The 19,539-nt window shown below is 51.3% G+C and overlaps 7 protein-coding genes across 7 annotated transcripts; 6 read left to right on the plus strand and 1 right to left on the minus strand.

The window, feature by feature from the left end:
- Positions 1 to 27: 27 nt before the first annotated feature.
- CONPUDRAFT_110500 (uncharacterized protein) lies at positions 28 to 1,353 on the plus strand. Its single transcript, XM_007774985.1, has 3 exons — positions 28 to 477; positions 536 to 679; positions 728 to 1,353. Exons 1-3 carry the CDS (start codon positions 253 to 255, stop codon positions 1,265 to 1,267), a joined length of 909 nt encoding a protein of 302 aa, XP_007773175.1. The 5' UTR covers positions 28 to 252; the 3' UTR covers positions 1,268 to 1,353.
- A 246-nt stretch (positions 1,354 to 1,599) lies between these two features.
- On the plus strand, positions 1,600 to 3,123 carry CONPUDRAFT_168593 (uncharacterized protein; the record flags this gene model as incomplete). Its single annotated transcript, XM_007774986.1, has 1 exon — positions 1,600 to 3,123. The coding sequence occupies one exon, from the start codon at positions 1,600 to 1,602 to the stop codon at positions 2,998 to 3,000; it is 1,401 nt and encodes a 466-aa protein (XP_007773176.1). The 3' UTR covers positions 3,001 to 3,123.
- A 438-nt stretch (positions 3,124 to 3,561) lies between these two features.
- Positions 3,562 to 4,172, plus strand: CONPUDRAFT_92744 (histone-fold-containing protein; the record flags this gene model as incomplete). Its single annotated transcript, XM_007774987.1, has 3 exons — positions 3,562 to 3,699; positions 3,791 to 3,920; positions 3,991 to 4,172. The coding sequence occupies 3 exons, from the start codon at positions 3,562 to 3,564 to the stop codon at positions 4,170 to 4,172; spliced, it is 450 nt and encodes a 149-aa protein (XP_007773177.1).
- Positions 4,173 to 4,624: 452 nt separating this feature from the next.
- On the minus strand, positions 4,625 to 5,321 carry CONPUDRAFT_158009 (uncharacterized protein; the record flags this gene model as incomplete). The annotated part of the gene is made up of 3 exons (XM_007774988.1): positions 4,625 to 4,732; positions 4,788 to 4,870; positions 4,931 to 5,321. The coding sequence occupies 3 exons, from the start codon at positions 5,319 to 5,321 to the stop codon at positions 4,625 to 4,627; spliced, it is 582 nt and encodes a 193-aa protein (XP_007773178.1).
- Positions 5,322 to 6,138: 817 nt separating this feature from the next.
- On the plus strand, positions 6,139 to 8,371 carry CONPUDRAFT_130198 (mitochondrial tricarboxylate transporter). The gene is made up of 8 exons (XM_007774989.1): positions 6,139 to 6,282; positions 6,444 to 6,498; positions 6,561 to 6,719; positions 6,776 to 6,867; positions 7,074 to 7,194; positions 7,254 to 7,420; positions 7,480 to 7,618; positions 7,671 to 8,371. Exons 1-8 carry the CDS (start codon positions 6,215 to 6,217, stop codon positions 7,737 to 7,739), a joined length of 870 nt encoding a protein of 289 aa, XP_007773179.1. The 5' UTR covers positions 6,139 to 6,214; the 3' UTR covers positions 7,740 to 8,371.
- Positions 8,323 to 18,208, plus strand: CONPUDRAFT_130199 (uncharacterized protein; the record flags this gene model as incomplete). Its single annotated transcript, XM_007774990.1, has 8 exons — positions 8,323 to 8,614; positions 8,661 to 11,737; positions 11,792 to 11,866; positions 11,929 to 13,919; positions 13,985 to 14,654; positions 14,703 to 16,656; positions 16,714 to 17,985; positions 18,038 to 18,208. 8 exons carry the CDS (start codon positions 8,323 to 8,325, stop codon positions 18,046 to 18,048), a joined length of 9,342 nt encoding a protein of 3,113 aa, XP_007773180.1. The 3' UTR covers positions 18,049 to 18,208.
- An 80-nt stretch (positions 18,209 to 18,288) lies between these two features.
- On the plus strand, positions 18,289 to 19,027 carry CONPUDRAFT_139491 (uncharacterized protein). Its single transcript, XM_007774991.1, has 2 exons — positions 18,289 to 18,446; positions 18,500 to 19,027. Exon 2 carries the CDS (start codon positions 18,745 to 18,747, stop codon positions 18,937 to 18,939), a length of 195 nt encoding a protein of 64 aa, XP_007773181.1. The 5' UTR covers positions 18,289 to 18,446; positions 18,500 to 18,744; the 3' UTR covers positions 18,940 to 19,027.
- The last annotated feature ends 512 nt before the right edge of the window (positions 19,028 to 19,539 follow it).

Here is a 19,539-nt window from a genome sequence, read left to right on the forward strand (position 1 = left end):
ACTTGGCTTTCTCAGCGCACCAGCAAAGTCGAACGCAGTCATAGCCAGCTGTGAGGGTGTTGCTGAGTCCGAAAGTTCACGCGCACGTTTGAGCCCCGGGTCTACATACAGGAGCTCATACAGGAATCCGGCCCCAGGAATTCTAGTCTCCCCTAATACTCCTATGTTAGGGATCGGCTACGTATACAAGCAGGACGGGGCTGTCTCGGGTGTCGCATTTCCCTCCACCCATCGTATTGTGTCGCCACGTTCATGTCATCATTGAACTTGTATCCCCTTCCTTATACCGCGTCAAACCCACCCGCAGAGCTTTTTCGTGACATCGAGACAGCATCAGGACGATCTGACACGACAGCATTCGAGACGGATCTAGATGAACGTGACATGTTCTTAGGACGCCGCAGATGTGTGGTATGCGGTGACGGCGATAGAACATTGCAGCATTGTCATATTATTGGTGGCAAAGATAAACCAGCGGTTTGTTTTCAAGTGAAACTTAGGCTGCGTGCGGGACCGCTTACTATCTTTTTTCTAGTGGAACTTACTTAAAACGTTGGGATGGGTACCAACAGGTGTCAAAGCGGAACCTCAGCACGAATCCCGCAATGGACTGACAATGTGCCCAAATCATCATCAGCAATTTGATGATTGGCGGTTTTTCATTCGCTTTGAGCCCAACGTGAGTCCGAGTCTGTTTGCCTTTGCGCTATATGCTAATGGCAGCTAGATTAAGAAGTATATCTTCGTGCTATGTGATAGCTACGAAGAATCCCAGGCAGGAAAACGCTTGCATGGCAAGGCTATTGCGCTTGACTTCAAAGACAAGCGTTCACCGCTTCCCCTCCTATTTCTTGTTCACGAGTACATGGTCCGCGGGAGGAACTTCTTCCAGCGAACGTCCGACGTAGAGATAACTTGCGAGTGGCAGGATTGGATAACTACAGAAGATGTGGTGGACGACGGGAACGACGGATCATTTGCTTTCAAACGCTCGGCCGCACCATCTAGTTTTTCCACAGGCAGGCCCATGCCTTGGCAACTACCATCCACCGACGCTCCTCCCACTGGAACTCAGCCTCTCCTCACGCCGCCCAATGGTGATCTGGTTGCGCAGTTGATGGCAGTCCAACGTACGATGCCCAGTTGGAAGGAGTGGCAGAAGGAGACTATGGGCTGGGAGGGAACAGCAGAAGAGAACATTAAAAGGTATGTCGAGAATGTTGGCGTCGAGAATGCTGGCGTCGAGAACTCTGGCATCGATAATTAATTCAGGGTCGGATCCCCTTGAAATAACAGTTTACATAGTTTTTATAAAAATAATTATATCGTCAATTCCAAAGTCCGCTTGTCCCCAGCTGTGCTTTGCCGACGCGCCGCCGCTCCACTTGCTATGCTGCAAGGTTATTGGTGCATGGTCGATGATCAAACGCATACCTTATCCACATCTCTATCGCCGCCTTCGTTGGCCTTTCCTGAGGCCTGAGGCCTGACCAGGATCTGTAGGCCTCCAGTTGTTTCTCTCGCACTTCTTCAGAACTGTGACCAGCATTAGTGTTCCTTCTTATCATCGTGAGGAACACCACGCAGAGACACAGGGCCATGTCGGTCCTCGCCGAGCTGACGCCCGACCACACCCCTGGTGCTCGAGTATGTCCACACGTCAAGCCCACCTCCATCTCCGCCAGCAAGCATCCTACAGCCAGTCCTCATCTCCAGCTTCCTGGCACCACGACCGGCCCCAGCCTACATCCGCTCAACCTGAATGTCATCACCAACGCTTGCGTCCTTCTCGAGCAGCTGCAGACCCTCGAGCACGGATGTGCCGCCGCACGTGCGCGCATTTGTACCAAGTACGACCTCGTGGGCGAGCTTGAGAAGCGTCTACGCACGCTCAAACTCAGTCGGCCGAGAGACGACGATCTGGATTCGTGCACCTCTGACCTCTCGCTCGAGACGGCCGAGACGAGCGCTCGGCATACTTTGGTCTCGGCTCTAGCTCTGGTTCAGACGCAAAATCAAGCTCAGGACACTGATAACGCATCTCCACAGCCTACGAACCCGGCTGCATCACAGTCTTCGCCGGTATCCCATAGGACACCGCTGATATCACCGCGGCTACGTGGTATGTTCGATCTTTACGGACCGGGGGGAGATATTACCCGCGATAGCTTCCCTGGGCCTGGCATGGACTTCAAGTCGCCGAGTGTGTACAGCGAGCGCTCGTCGATGAATCGCGCTGCTACTGGACCGGCGGGCGAAGGAGAGGAAGACTGCTATGGTATTTGGGAAGCAGCTACGTGTAGCCTCTTTGAGTCATCTCCTTGCCAAAAAGGTAGCGGCAACTGTCCCTCTCAGGCATGCATCTCTCAGGCCTCCCTAAACCCGAATAAGGCCACCCAGGACCTGCCTACCAAGGACAACTCCCCGATCCACTGCACGCGCGAATCAAGTACAGAAAAACAGGCGGAGAAGGGAACGATTGCGGCAAGCCGCTCAGAATCAAGGAGCCCACCAATCCTTGACATTCCCCTACTTGAGCCTCCGAGGAGCGATGGCAAAACTACTAGCTTGAAAAAGCAGAAGTACAAGGGAAAACAAGAGGGAACCGACTCCGTCCCAATCTCTAGCTCGAGACGCTTTGGGATCACGCACGCCGTCTCTCTCCTTCACTTCTCCGTCTCCGAACGATCTCAACGGCCCTCCTATCCGCCTGAGTCGGACGCAGCCACCGCGCCGTCTGTTCTCATAAGGCGGGCATCAAACAAGATGCATCCTCAAGCTTCGACTCCAAGGACGTTCAGCCCCTCCGTCACTTCGTCGTCGATAAAGCCAAAGAAGAAGGTGAAAGACGCAGCAAGCGTTAAGCGCCGCGCATCGCAGAAGCAAAAGAAGCAGAAGCGGGCCTTTGGTATCGAGCGTAGCGCAGGAAAGCCCAGCGCTCTGGGTAGGCTGCTGTTGAAGAGACGGAAGAGCGGCAAGAAAGCTGCCACGCCAGGCTGAGGTGTATTTGCTGGGCGGTTGAAGATTGTTACGCTGCGCCATAATTACTCGGCCACCTCATGTTGTACTGGTCGTTCTGTCAACTTCAACTTTTTGGGTCTGTATGGCCTTCGCGCTAAAAGCGTACTAAAGATTGAATACTGATAGGATGACTGAGCCCATCTCCCAAATGTCTCAATTCTCCGCTCCATTCCACAATGCAGCGCGACGTCTTCGTATTCCTGCGTTCCGACAGGGGAGGCTAAGAATGGATGCGATGCACGCGAGCGCCCGAGCACGCGTCAAGGAGACGTCACGAGCCGACCCTAAAGCGAACGCGTCTTGACTGTTTACTGCCATCATCTCCGCCACAACCGCGTCTTGCAATTGCCACGCTTCGGCCGAGTCCCCTTTCGCGTCCACCGGCTCCTGAACATCCGCGCGACTACTTTGCGAAGCTCTGTATACCCTACGACTGGTCCGTGCGCTCCGTCTCTCCTTTCAAAACGTGCAGATATTCACGCGCTGCTCGATTGGCCCCTATAGCACATACCTAGCTTCCTCTACTTCAAGCGTTAAGAAATGCCTCCCAAGCCCAAGTCCACCGGCGGAAAGTCCAAGGCTGGCGCACCTGCGGCCGCGCAAGCTGCCGCAAATGCTAGTGCGAACGCGCCGTCGAACAAGGCGATTCACACCCGTAGTCAAAGGGCCGGTCTCCAAGTAAGCGAGCGAGCCCCCTCTTGCAGTGACCACTGCCCCCTTCACTTCGCACATCTGTGGTCATGCGACTTGTGCTGATTGACATGCATAGTTCCCCGTCGGTCGTATCCATCGGTACCTGAAGCAGCGGACGCAGCACAACATGCGCATTGGCGCCAAGGCCGCCGTGTACACAAGCGCCATCCTCGAGTATCTCGTCGCCGAGGTGCTCGAGCTCGCTGGTGCGTTCTCACCCCTCACCGTCTCTATACGTTTCATCCTATCTGACGCGTCATTTTGTGTGCGGTCCAGGCAACGCCTCAAAAGATCTCCGCGTGAAGCGCATAACGCCACGGCATCTCCAGCTTGCCATTCGCGGCGACGAGGAGCTCGACATTCTAGTGCGCGCTACGATCGCCGGCGGTGGTGTCCTTCCCTTCATCCACAAGAGCCTCACGGGCGGCAACAAGAAACAGAAGCCCGAGGGCCAGTAACTCTCTGCGCCTACAGCTGCATCCATGTCGACTCGAATCCACATGTTTTAGCGCAGGACTGTTGTCAGGTGGAGCTCTTGGGGGACAGGGCGAGTCGATGCTGATCATGTCTTGATAACTGATATAATGTGTGTTGGGCGATGGATGTGGGCCCTATGACTACGTATGTTAGTAATGATCGTGAATTTTGGTTTCTTTCTCTGTCGTGTACATACTTACATATGATGTTGACGATACTCTACTGTGTATTCATGATTTTCGAACCCTGCTCAATCTCAGAAGTGTCGAATGCAGACTCGCAGTTGATGTTCTAAGAACTCATGTCGCGGGTGGAGGCTACAGCGTTCGCTAACTCCGTGTTACAGCAATCCGAATATCATTAGAGATAATACACATTAAGCATAGGAGATGATACAATATGCTTTGTCCATGCTAATCCTAGTCGTCGTCATCTACTCGTGAGGGACCCGTGCCTCTCCCTGGACAGCAGCCTTGCCGCCAACCTCGCGGAGCTCTCCTTTCTCCTGGAGCTCGGGCTTTTTCGTGACCTTGCCCATAACCTGCAAATGACAGTAAGCAACTTGAATAACTATGTCACGGAAGAGTGTTAGGCACCTTCTGGGTCTTGCCGATCATCTTATCAGCCATGCCTGCCTTACCTTCAGGGAGGTCATCGTCGCCGCCGACAGCGACACCGCCTGTGTAAGGGAATAATAATCAATTGCATGATACATTGTCAAGTGTCAGAGAATGCTTACTCTCGTTGCTGGGCTTGGAGTCCATCGACCTCTCCGAGCTGAATGCGTCGACGCCGTCCTTTGATGGAGGCTCGGGCGCGCCATCGTCACGGAACTCCGAGTTGGAGCTCACGGGGCCCTCGCGGGACATGGTCGATGACGTGCCGTCGAAGGACTCGTTCAGGCGCGATTGCTCGCGCTCGCGCGACTGCTGGTTGACGTGCACCTCGGTGGGCGCAGTCGTGTCGTGCAGCGCCGAGCTGGGCGTGCGGTCGATGGTCGCGGGCGAGTAGTCGGAGGCCTGGGCGGCGGAGCGGGCGCCTGAGCCTGGGAGGGGCTCAGAGTCGCAGTGGATGGTATGTGATGGGCGGGTGGCGTTGAGGCCGGCGTTGTTGGTGTTGTCGAAGGACATTGTGGTGTGAGATGAGTGTTGAGTGATTGGTAGTTACTTGGGTTGTGCTTGATTTGAAGGTTGAATGGGATGATGTTTTCGAGGGGGGGCTTGAGGTAGCATATATACGTTGCACAAGGCCTACTGACGTCACTTTACCCGGACCTCAGAAATGGAGAGGAACGGGCGGGTGGACCTGAGAGGAGTTCTGATGTCATGCGTGGCTGGAGTGGACCATGTGCACTGTGCAAATCTGTTTGCGACTGAACAGCCAAGATAAGTTGATAAACGCGTCACCGGGAGGACATGGACTCCAGAGTACTCCAGAGTAACCACGACGAGGAGTGCGTACCTGTGCACATATACGTTATACGTCATCGAAATGACTCCGGGGCGCCAACTGCACCAAACCGAACTGCTAATCTTTTAGCGATGGCCCTGACAGATTCCTTTTGCTGAAGCTAATCATTACTAGCTAACAAAAACCCTTCCATACTTTGGTCGGCTCATAGGCACCTGTAGGGATACGTTACCCTTGAGAGACGCATGATTCTAGACATCCATTCGTGTGAGGAGATCTTAGGAGCCCGTGATAAGTCAATAGAGAGTTGTGTCGAAACTCGGATCCAAGGTTGATTGTCACGATGAAGTACGAAAGTCGATCAGGAGTGAAACATAGCAAGCCAAAGAGTTTTGTGAGTAATGGCGGGTCGATGATTTGCGTCTCCCGTCCATGTTTGAATGTTTCGCCATCGGCCCGGAGTGCACGTGATCTCGATATGGCGGAATCACGTCGTTTGTTGCTAAGTCCATCTTGTCTGTCTGTAAACAGGGAGGTCCTACTCGTCCTCGACAAACTACCCGAGGCCCCATTCTCCGATACGCCACCAGATCCCACCTCTCTCCGAAGAACAATGGCCGCGAAGAAGGAAAAGCCGATTCACTCGCTCATAGCTGGGACGACTGCCGGGGCTATTGAAGCGTGAGTCACTCGTTATCACTGTTTGTGAACATCCATCCTTCTATCCTTCCTGTGTACGCATGCGTAAACCATTCATGCATGCCTTATAGTTGCCATTCGAATTCTCTTCTTGATTTATCTATTCCGTATAACTTCGTGACTCAAATGATCTAGACTGGCAGATTCGTAACCTACCCTACCGAGTTCGTGAAGACTCGCTCACAATTCGGAGGCCAGGCAAGTTTACTCTCCCCTTTCCTATGGTCTCCCCAAAACCCTCTGTCTAATATGTGGAACAGAGAGAAGCACCCCTAACAATTATCCGCTCAACTCTTCGGGAGAAAGGATTTGCTGGCCTGTACTCTGGATGTTCTGCGCTCGTCGTCGGAAACTCGGTCAAGGCTGGCGTACGATTCGTCGCGTATGATCATTTCAAAGGGCTGCTTGCTGACGAAGGGGTTCGTATCCAAGTTCTGAATTTATGCTACCTCCACGAATTAAGCCAACGTTATAGGGCAAAGTGTCCGCACCACGGAGTCTTGTAGCAGGATTAGGAGCTGGAATGGTGGAAGCTATCCTCGCTGTGACGCCTTCGGAGACTATCAAGTGAGTCTTTCGCGCTCGATTCGTCTGCGTAGAGTTTGTTCCCCGAATTCATTCTACTTGTCTCCATTACCCGCCTTTGCACCTACATCTTGCCTACGGTGTTCGAGTTAGCTCAATCATTAGACTTCTGAAATCTTGCTTCCAATCCTGCTCCTCGCTAGCATTTATGTGAACCTATGAACGGAATCCGCTGACATTACTACCAGGACCAAACTCATTGACGATGCGAAGCGTCCTAATCCACAATATCGAGGATTAGTACACGGAACAGCCTCGATCATTCGTCAAGAAGGTATCTTCGGAATCTATCGAGGCCTCTTCCCTGTCGTACGTCTAGAATCGCCGGTATCGTGTATTCGAAGGATGCTGATGTATGCGTCTCACAGATGATGCGGCAGGGTGCAAACTCGGCTGTCCGGTTCACCACCTATTCCACCCTCAAGCAACTCGTAATGGGAAGCGCACGCCCTGGTCAACAACTTCCTAGCGGTATTACATTTGGGATTGGTGCGGTCGCTGGACTGGTTACTGTCTATACGACGCAACCTTTGGAGTACGTAATTGCTTCATTTTTGGCCAACATCTCGTCTTCATAATAAAACTTCGGAATAGCGTCATCAAAACTCGGATGCAGTCGCTTTCAGCTCGGCAGCAATACCGCAATTCGTTCCACTGTGCATATCGGATTCTTACGGAGGAGGGAATATTGCGGTTCTGGACGGGGACGACCCCAAGGTTGGCGAGATTAATCGTGAGTATTGATGCGAGTGTACCCTGCGTTATGTTCATGCCTTGCTTCCTAGATGAGCGGAGGGATAGTTTTCACTGTATACGAGAACATAATAGCGGTTATCGGGGACCGTGGCTCGTAGTGATCTGGATCGTCTGTCCAGCGCTTGATCCACAGGCTAGCTATCGTAATCGCTACCCTCGCACATTGGCAATGGGAAGATTTCTCTAGTCTTCTCCGAAGATACATGGAAATGGACTTTGTCTGAGATAGTGGTGACTCATCGCGGATCGAGCTGAGTATACCTTGTTCTTCCGTCGCGAGGGTCGTTCAAAAATTGCTTTGTGAACCTTCGCGGTTATTGTTCTTCCTTTTCATGCCTACAGCATCCTTTCAAACTAACGATGGCTTCGATCTACGTCCAATCACCCTTCACCTCATGGTGCAAAACTCATAGCCTTGATCCTTGCTTCCGAAACGGGGGAAAACGTGTTCACCACCCTTCGGGTATCACTACAGCAATTCCATCCTTGGATACATTCTTTGAGAGCTATCTGTCAAACCTCATCCATTGTTGGCTCTTCGTGGGCGCCACCAGCGCTCCGTCAGTCTAGCCCACAACCCATATCAAAGTAACGGCCGTCTACACAGGATCTTCCTCCGTCGTATAACTTCTCTGTGTTCACCCCCTTTTCGACCCTCTCACGTCTCTCCGTGCAACCACCATGGCCAGCCATGGGGACGTCGGCCTTGAAGGCCTCCAGTACATTATCAATCACGTATTCATGCCCTTACAGCTCCCCCAGCAGAGCGATCACAGCGTGCTCAATGATTCTGCTTTGGTTTCTCAAACGTACAAAACTGCAAACTCCTTCACGCCATATATTACGCACGACACGCATCGCCATGCTTGGGATCGTGTGGTGGAAATGTTGAAACACTTGGAGACATCCTGTTCAACTGAGTTTCTGTCTCGAGAAATCATCCTAGAGCAGCTCCGCAGCATGTCCCCTGGAGGTCGGTTGACTTTAATGCTATTTGATAAATTCTAATCACTTTTTAGATATCCGTGTTTTTCTCATTCGCCGCCAGAATGCCGCAGTCCTTATTCGTAATGAACATAACGACATGATCGTTGAGTCATGGGAGGCGTCTCCCATATCCGAAGCAGTCATCGCTGCTGCGGGAAAACTCTTATGGTCCTTTCCAGGTCCAGCTATATCCATTCCTCGGTCAGTCGCTGATGACGATGCGTTCCTTGTCGAACTCGCGAATTTCTTGCATAAAATGGACGTAGAAGAATTTGCCGACGCAATACCTCACACTGAAAAAGCCGGATCCTCAGTTCGAGAGACTAGGGAGACCACAGATCCGCGCTACATTACGGAGCTTTTGACGAGCATTCTGCACGGTGCAGGCGAGCGAGCGGAGGTCCCCCAAATCAGCAAACGCATCGGCGATGATGTGCTCTGGCAGGATGCTGAGCTTCCCTGGCGACGGACGCCGCTTTGGCTGGTCATTCGTGTTTCCTTGCAGACTACCCTTGTCCGGATTACGGATGGCCATATCACCTATAAATCTTTCATCTTGTTCTTGCTGGCCTCTACCCTCGATCAAGTCCGCCAGAAACACTTCTCTAGTTTCTCGGATGATATCATCTTTTGTATGTCGGCGAAGATGAGCCGTCGACTTTTGAAGCTTGGTTCAGCAGCATCCCCAGCCGTTACAGAGTTGACGGTCAGCGTTGCTAAGGATATTCGAACTGCATTGGAGGAACGCCACGCTAGTCTTCGACCAAAACCGCTCCCGCCAATTGATCTGACCGAGGACGATTTTGAACGCGATACCAATTTGACCCTCCCAAACAGTCGTGCATATATTGAACAGGCCCTATCACCTTCCCAGCAAGCTGATTTGCCCACTCCATTCACTCCTAGTCATCGTTCTCGCAAGTGTCGCTTTCCGGAATTCGTCGGCTCATTGTCCACCACTCTCTCCAACGTAGATGACGACGAAAAACTCGTCGTTCTCACTGACTTTGAAGCGGCTGTTCACGACTTCGCTGCAGTTGAGGGTTGGCGAGTGAACACACGGGACGCAGACGCTTCGGTTCAGCTCAAGGATTGCATGTCTGAGTATTTCAGTGTTGCCAAGTCCCGCTACGCGGGCGACCCGGAATGCATGTCAACTATGTATCTGACACTCCTCCTCCTCTGGGTCACTCTTGACTGCCTTGTTGTCGACGAACTTCCCCTCCTTAGCGATTTTCGTCCCGAAATCGAAACAAAGCTGTTCGAGCCCCTGGTCCTTCGGACTGAATGCATGCGCAAGTTGCTCACCATTGCATTGTCTCATATAACGGAACGTCACGCAAGAGCGATAAGCAGACCGGTACTTGAAGGAAGCTTGGATCATGCCTCATTCCCAATTCGATACTTCAACACGTCCTCCACGTTACAAGCCCTCAAACATCGTATCGAGAATGATGCTGAAGCTGCAGAGCGAGAGAAGCGTGACGAACTGCGGGAAAAGGTACAAAAATACCGGGACCTCACGAATTCAGCTCATCGGGAAACCCACGCTGAACAACACTGGCGCTACTACTGCCGCAGATGCAACCTGGAGAAGGAGGCCGAAAATATATCTATTAGTATCTATGAACGGCCATTACCGTCCAATGAAACTCAAGCAAAGAGTGCTGTCTTCGAAATCGCTTGTCCTACCTCCTTTTCTGCGTGGCGGGATGCTACATATCACCTTTTATCCGACGTTTTCAACCCTTCAGCTTCGTCAGAAAACTCTGGCCGTTGGTACGGTTTCCTTGACCCGTTCCATTCCTCTCGGTATCAACCCCTTTGTCACTATGCCAAGGCTCCTTTGAACAGCTGTAGACGTGTCACGATGGGTTCGACGACGAAGTCCTTTCTTCAGACCCACTACAAAAATGGCTATCTTGCCTTGCATGGTTTTCCGGGTACTAGCGATGTCATTGTGAATAATGGGCTGCGGTTTGAGCTTCTCGACACATCCATGGACGTGCCAACTGCAAGTCGGATCGTCTCCCTCGCTCTGACCAACAGCTGCACATATCCGCTCCCTCAAGGCCTATACTCTAATCTAGCTTACTCCCTCCGTGGCACCACCCACTCATCCAATGAAGTCGTCGCAAAGCAATCCGAGTGTCATAAAGAACTGTCCATCCATGAATACTGCGAATATGGAAGCATACGGAGCGGGGAGCGTCTTCAATGGATGAATATCCTTCGGGTTCTTCGAAGCCGTGCGCTTAACTTTCGTCAGGAAGAAGTTTACACTCTGGGAGTACAGGCAGCGCTGCAAGTTGGGCCTTATGTCGAGGCTCAGATGCCATATCCTTGGCATATCATTTTGCAGAACAATACGTTTTGCCATGCACTCATCAAAGAGCTGGACCAGCTTCTCAAGAGCATAGAAGACAACTGGCTTGAGCTCTTCACGGCGCGCTTTATCATAGACATCCTCCTTAGAATCATATCCTCTTATGCAGGCCAAAACATCTTTCGGGAGGCTATCGCAACTCTGCGGTACGCGCGAGTCGTAGTCTTCAAATGGCTCGACGAAGAGCTTTCACAAGCTCCGGACCGCTCAACGAGTTTAGAATCGCAATCGCGCATACGAGACGCTGCTGCTGTCTGTCTGACTACGTTCGACACAGAAGCACAGCATATAGCATCTCTTCTATCCTGCTCCGAAGACCTCAAGATTTACGTTCAGTCCTCTATCATCCTTCATGACTATACTCCTGGCAGTTTGAAAGGCATTCCAGGCCACTCCAAACGGCTGCTGACTCGGGTTAGGCGTTTCACTGTCTTTTTAGAACCGTATATATATGAGCAGACCAAGGCCGACCGGACCGGACTGGACGACGCCATTTATGCCATCTGGGAAAACTATCGCGCAGATAAACATCTTCATTGGGCTCGCCTAGATGCCCCGAACTCGCGTTGGATGACGTGTGCAACGGCGCAGACAAAGGACCAGGCATCCCAGGCCATTCACTACAACCTGTTAGACGGATCTCTTCTGGTTGACGGCCAATCATTGGGGAGGTTACCCACGACAATCACTCGTCACCCTGTGTATTGTCAATTGTTCGCTGAGGTCGGGAATTCTCTCATAGTGGCGTTTCCTATACAATACTGACTGAGTTCGTAGCAAATTTTAGAAGTTGTCCCCAGTGACCTTCGAGGCATGAAGTACGCCACCCGGGATACCATGGAGAAGCACCAGGTGGGTTTATTTTAGGGCGATAACAATTCCTTTGATTTATTCGCGCTAAACGTTCCTGTCAGATTTTTTTCGCTCTAATTGACAATGAACCAGTAATCAAGATCAAGCGTATCGAAGACAATGCGATATTTCAACTCATCCCATCGCCGAAGCTCCGCAATGATCTACCTCTACCATTTGTGAACGACCACATACACTGGCTGAACATCTCCTCCTGCATCCTCGAAATACGGCCGAGTCATCGCAAATGGAGTGCCGTATACGACCGTGATTGGCGGATCCATATAAGCACCTTAGGCCCAACGACGATGACCCGGCGAACTGCTTCAAATAACACGACATCTCTAGTCGATTTGTTCAGCCCTACCTGCCGCGCCCTATCTGAATACCTGAACGCCATCGAATTACCAGCGTATCAGATCGTGTCGTATACTGCGAAATTCAAACCAGCTCTGCAAGCTGAGCTCGCCCGGTCGGGTTTTGTATTTTTCATCGATGCAGAGAACAAGCTCGAGTCCCGCGAACTGAGCGGCTTCGTCATCGACAATGACCAGTTCTCTGGAACGATGTTAGGTCTTCAAAACCAGCTTGTTCTTCGGCCAATGGACTCCGGAGCTTCGGGAGAAATGCGGCGTGTTATAATTCCTCGAGGCACCGTATCCTATTCATCCTCTACTCGTACTCGCATATCCATTGAGAACCCGCAACGGATCACAAGATTATCCTATGACATATACAAAGTTGATACGGACCTTGGCCGTCTCAAGCTCAATGGGTTTGCGAACACTACATCATACTTTTTCAAGGCATATCTTCACGCACTCAGTTCTCTCTGTCTCCCCGATTCGTTGACCCAGCGTACAGGAACCGAAGAGGCTCTTCGTGAGCTTCGCTCGGCTTCTTGCCTCTCTTTCAGTGCTCTGAAGGACGAAGATGTTACATTACTCTGCCAAATTTCTGAGCTCACACCTCGCCGGCAATACTACCCCCAACATCTCCGGCGAATGCAGTCCGTTTCCTGGAGCACTCTTTCTCCACTCGCGCAACATGAGGAGTTTTTCCATGCCGTTGGCTCGATTTTAGCGCACGCCATGCGTGTCCATTCTCTGAATAACACTCAGGTACCGCCTCAGGCGGGCAAGATTGAGAGTTTTGACGACCATCTGTATCGGCGAGCTTGCCTCCGAAGGTTGCCTTTACAGGGGGATGGCTACGCAAAAGTGCACTGTGATACGCGCGACGCGGATATTCCTTACAGCTCCAGAGCTTGCGTAATTCGTCGAGACCTTGGTCAAAGGCTTTCCTCGATTTCCGCTGCAGTGCTTCGCTGGTCATACGATGTCTTAACGCTTCCTACAAGAGACTTGTTCTACACCTTGCAGTCGATCTCTTCAGACACTTCTTTGGCGGGTAAAGACTCGAACGTGACGTCTCTCAGTTATGATGCCCTGTGGTTGGTGCCCCCTCACCAGATTTGGACTACAGCCTTCGAGCTATGTCGTAAACCCCTCAACAAATATCAGCTTGTCTTCACCCTGACGTCAATGGCATACTGTGATCAGTACAAAAACAGACAAGAGCTCTTGATGACCCTGCTCTGTCTCGCCAGGCTGTCTGAAACGTGCTTGCTCCCTATCATACCTTCTCACCCATCCTTTGTTCTCGATGATGGCGTCAACCTAGACCAAGGACGCATGGAGAGGATAATATCGAGGCACTGCAGACCCTTCAGCGAGACACCGGAGGCATCATGGTCGCGGAGTCGAAACGAAACCGACGCAGCTTGCGACCGCCGGAAACACGAGGCTTACTCCAACACCACATCACAACTCAAGTCATCATTACTAGACGTGTTTGTCATGCATTGGAAAAGAGGCGAATCACCCCTCCACCCCGCAGGAAGCTTCTCAATCTACTTTTACATGGAAAATCTTCTGAGGGACGTTCGGGACTTGTTCTGCAGCTGGCGTCGAAATCAGGAGCTTCAGGCTCACTCCAACGACGTCCAAGCAAAGTTAGATCAAATCTCTTGGAATACATACCTAAAGAGCGCGTGAGTGTCATTATGATTTAACTCTTTTAGCTCATAAGCTTACTCAGTCAAACACCGCGTTATAGGTTTTCTGTCTTCCCTCCAGTCAAGCGAAGAGACGATGGCCTAGCAACGGGAATATCCTATGATGATTTGTATTCCAGAAAACCTCGCAAGCTCTGGCTTCCAAATCTGCTTCTTCCTCAACACTTTTCTCATGATTCTATAAACACCAATTCATTTACAGATGTTTGTCTGGGGTCACTTTTGGCTCGGATTCGGCAGCAAAGACGTGGTCCTCCTTTTGACGCGTACACTGATGGTCTAGAAAGCAGTCGGCTCGCCCTTGAAAGCCACTCAACACGTCAATGGGACGTGGATGAACCGGACCTCTACGATATGGCTCAAGAGGATCTTCATCAATGCCAGCAGCGCTTTGCCGCATCCTGCCACGCCCTCGTGCAAAGTCTGAGGCCCGTCACACCACATGAACAGGCGCTGTCATATTCAGGACTGTGGCCAAACGTTTCCGTGATTCCTCTGTTACAAAACCTAGCATTGCCTGGACACCGTTCGCTGCCAGCCGAGTGGTCAGCATCGCTACAAGATTTTGCTCGTATTATCATTGCATTGCAAACCAGTCGACGTCGAGCTCTGATGACTAAACATGGTCAATACAACGACTTGCTTCGCGACTTGGAACACACCAAGGATGGGAGATGTATGACTGTTTGCCCAGACTGGCTGCTTATCCAAGTAAGTCTGACGCTTGTTACTTCGGATCGATGACTGATGCTTCCTTAGATCGATGCAGATTTCACGCTTAGGGACGTACAGTATCAGGTGGCCCATCAGATGTTGTCAGAGGGTTCCAACCAAAGCATCACTTTGCAGCTCAATATGGGCGAAGGAAAGTCGTCGGTTATCGCCCCTTTAGTCGCGTCTTCTGTGGCTGACGGAGTCAAGCTTGCCCGGATGATTGTTCTTAAAACTCTAGCTCCTCAGATGGCTCAGACCATGCACGATCGACTCACGGGACTTACAAACCGGCGACTCTACTTCCTGCCATTCTCTCGTTCCACAGACCTTGATATGACGACACTCAGGTACATCGAGGAGATTGTGAAAGAATGTTCGATGAAGGGCGGGATTCTGATCATTCAGCCGGAACAGATTTTATCTCTTAAACTTCGATCTGTCGAATGCCAACTTTCAGCGGATGATACATTGTCCAGATCCTTGACTCGCACCCAAAAGTTTCTCTTTCAAAACGCCAGGGATATCCTTGACGAAAGCGACGAAATCTTGCACGTGAGGTATCAACTTGTGTACACCGCTGGGGACCATCAACGGTTGCAAGGTCATCCTCATCGCTGGACAACCACCCAAGAACTTCTTCGTCTGGTTCGCAACCACCTTCGTCGGTTATTCACACAATTCCCATCCGCCTTCTCCGTTCAAGGTCTGACTGCCGATAACGAGCATGAGGCGTCCGCTTTTCCGAGCCTACGACTGCTCGATTCTCCTTCCGACGCTGCTCGAGAGTTCCAACGCCTCATTGTTAGCGATATTATGCGAAACCGACTGCCAGCTTGCAATTTCGTGCACTTCGACGAAGAGGACAAAAACGTTCTACAGCGTTTCATCTCGTCGCGTCAAATCTCCGAGAACGATGAACGCCTTTTGCTGGACATGCGGACCCGAGGAGTGGTGGACGATTTATTCTGGAATTCGATGTTGCTACTGAGGGGACTTATAGGGTTCGGAGTCCTCACATTCGCGTTGAGCGACAAACGATACCGGGTTGATTATGGCCTCGATCCACAGAGGTCCATGTTGGCGGTGCCCTATAGAGCTAAAGACGTTCCATCAACGAACGCAGAGTTCGGGCATCCCGACGTAGTTGTGCTTCTGACCTGCCTCAGCTACTACTTTGCAGGGCTTTCGGACCCTCAGCTCGATACCTGTGTTAGATTCCTTGGCAGCCTTGACAACCCAGAATCAGCGTACGAGAAGTGGACGTCCCTCGTGGACGGCTCGGTCCTCCCTCAATCTCTGTGGTCTTTTAAAGGGCTGAATTTCGAATCGGCGGAACAACGAAGAGTTATTTGCAGTATCTTCCGTTACAATCAGGCTACCATTGATTTCTACCTTCGGGCTGTGGTCTTTCCTCAAGAGGCGAAAGAGTTTGAGAGTAGGCTTGCCTGTTCTGCATGGGATATAGTTGAGCCCAAGGTTAACATCACTACCGGGTTTAGTGGGACCAATGACTTCCGCCATTTGTTACCGACGTATACCATTCAACAAGACCCTGACCACCAGCTCTCCACCAACGCTCGTGTGCTCAGTTACCTGCTGCGTGGTGAAAACAACTACTACGAGACTTTCCCTTTCCCAAACGGTTTGCGATTTGTGGAGATGCTAGCTGGCCAAAATCCCAAAGTCCGCATGTTGCTTGACGTTGGCGCACAGATGTTGGACGTCAAAAACAGGGATTTGGCCCAACACTGGCTTCGATGTGAATCAGAGCAGACCACTATGGCAGCTATCTATGTCGACGACAAGGATGAGCTCACTGTATTACATCGAGATGGACACGACGAACCACTTTCAGCCTCTCATGTCAACCAGCATCTCGGACAGTGCATTGTTTACCTCGATGATGCGCATACGCGTGGTGTCGACATCAAGTTACCAGAAGGTTTTAGAGCTGCTGTCACCCTGGGACCAAGGGTCACTAAGGATCGGCTTGCCCAAGGTATGTCGAGCCCGAAGATACTTGCATGACATCTTTTTTAACACTTTGGGTACGTAGGCTGTATGCGCATGCGTCGTCTTGGCGCCGGGCACACCATTTGTTTCTTCGCCCCTCCAGACATCGACAGGAATATTCGGCGCGTTGCTGAGAAGGCAGAGGGCACTCAAATCACAGTCGAAGACGTGCTCCTCTGGGCCATCACAGAGACATGCCACGAGCTCAAGACAAGGGCACTTCAATGGGCTCATCAGGGCATTGATCACCATGCCCGCTACGACACTTGGTCTCATTTTCTTGACGCGGAAACCCCGGGGCAGCCGGTTATCGACCATCTTCGGACAACGTGGCTTCAGCAAGAGGCACGTACGCTCGAAGAGATGTATGGAATACACGCGAACACGCCTACAAATACCCTGCAAACCATTGCGAGCTCGCCCGTCATCTACGATCGCTGCCTCCAGCTGGGGCTGACTCCCTCTACTCCCGAACATGCAGCTAGACTCGACGAAGAGCAAGAGAGAGAGGTTGCACATGAGATCGAACGTGAAGAACAGGTCGAACGGCCACCTCCCAAATCGCCTGCTAAGCATCAATTGCACCAGGACGTGATAGCTTTCGTCACGACAGGCCATCTTCGGCCAGGATCATCTGCTTTTGTCAAGGCCTTCTCGCTGTTTTCTAGCACTCAGGCTGAGCTTCCTGATGCATGGTCCGGGGATCTTTGGGCGACAAGAGACTTTGCAACCACCGTTGTCTCAAACATCAGAGAGAAAGAATTCTTCCGTCCCGTCCACTGGGTTCTCTCTAACGTCGGTTTCATGACCGAGACAAACGTAGCTTTCATCATCCTTAGCCCATATGAAGTAAACGCGCTCCTTCCAAGCATCACCCAGTCAACGAAGGTCCACCTACACGTCTTTACGCCGCGACTCACCCAAGAAATACAACCCTGCGATGATTTTAGCCTGTTTAATATCCCGTCCCTGCAGCCGTTGAATTATGTGCTGCCTGAAATCCGCATGCAGCTCGCGCTTTTCTCTGGTCAGCTCTACCTAGAAAACTCTGACGCCTATCTTCAACTGTGCAAGTTCCTTGGTGTGGTTGCGGAAGATATCGCGGACCAACACATCAAGGCTCTTCCAGATGGTTTCGTGCAACCCTCCCAACGTCCTCCTGGAATTCGGAGCGAAACACCATTCACCCGCACTCCTATTCTAGCTCTCGCCGAGTTGATGAACATCCGACGGAAAGGAATGAGCTTTGACGAGACTCATATCGGAAAGATAATCAACGCTAGGCCAGTCTCTCAGCAGGATTTCCGTGAAAATGGTGAGTCAAATTTTATTTTTCCTACTGTGCGCGTCCCCTTAGTCTCCCTCAGGCTCAACTTGAAGGCGGGATCGTCTACCGACTCGTTGGGGTTTCTCTTATCAATCGTTTCTGGAGCACTTTTTTGTAGCCTCGTTATTTACGATAGCCAGCATATCTAGGGCCTGTGTATGTACATGTAGTTCATAAAACGAATGTGACTTGAAATTGGTAACGAATTCAGAACAACAACTGCGGCTCGGAATTCGGGACCGCGACGTGAACAGCGATTATTGGCGCCCTGCACCTCCTTGTACCCTACTCCGTAACTTTGCAAGTGCCAATCAGCTTTCCAGCGCGCTGCCCTGTCGAACCCTGTCGCTCTTAACAACTAATCATCGCTGCGTCAAGATTGGATCTCTCTTCACCTGTCTTCAACATCGTTTCATTGAGCAAAAGACTAGGACCACCGAAATGGCAAGGTGAGGCCGCCCATTCCCTACCCCTGAACGCTGAAGTCTGACGTACTGACCAGAATTTCGGAGAAAGTCAAACAAACAAACGATGAAATGGGATCTTCTAGTCTCTTCTCGAAGCAGTAGCTGGTGAAGTTTGGTTTTCATCACTGTCAGCAACTCCTCAAGTACCTCAGGCCGACGACTCTGCCCGCCGCCGGAGGTCCATCGAGGCCCAAAGACGTCAAGTACCGTTGTGTAGCGAACGCCGATTCAGCGGAGAACCCCTTCCATCTTTGAACGTTGGCATAGAACCTGAGGGTCGATGGAACTCAATTTCCTCGAGGGCCTTGTCCCAATCGCACGACTTAACTCGCATATGCTCAACACTGAAGCCACGAGAATACTCCTGAACGTCATACTGTTACCTTCGAGCGCATCATCTAGTTCAATATCGGACCCTGCCTCACCCTGCCTCACCGGTAAAGACTACATTTTATCCCCACATCGTCTCCGGTAAACACGCGCCATACCCTGCAGCCATGCCTTACTACACGACCACCGGCACCTCCTCCGCATTAGCAAACGATAGGTCAGGGTATCAAAACCCTCATCGACTTCCCCATAGACGGACCTACGAAAGTATACGATTCCGCTGCCTAGAGATCGTGACGACGCTTATTCACGGCTTGACATGCGTTGTCTGCGGCATCGGCAAGAGCTGATGGGGTGCTACAATCGTCATGCGATGAAAACTAGTGGGCTGCCATGACATATACTCGGCGGTCGGGCCGTGTTGGGCGTGGCGAAGTCATCTCACATTCATAGCGGCGTCGTAGGCGGAGATAACCTCGAGGCTGATGTCTACTTCCTCAAGTACGTTGAGATCGAAGGAAGGGACGATTCTTGTATAGAGGTGTGCTGTGTCTCCTCTACTCTAACTTTTGATGGCTAACGTTTTCTTCAGGGCCTCAGCATAGCACTACAATTATTTTTATGATATGACCAATGATGTCAAGAAACCGAATGCGCTCGTGGGCGTACAACTGCCTTGATTGTCAATGGGGCAAATTGATTTCTTGTGGTATATGTGCTACGCTACAGCTGGGCGATTTAGTTG

Source organism: Coniophora puteana (genome assembly GCF_000271625.1).
Source record: "Coniophora puteana RWD-64-598 SS2 unplaced genomic scaffold CONPUscaffold_13, whole genome shotgun sequence".
NCBI lineage: Eukaryota > Fungi > Basidiomycota > Agaricomycetes > Boletales > Coniophoraceae > Coniophora > Coniophora puteana.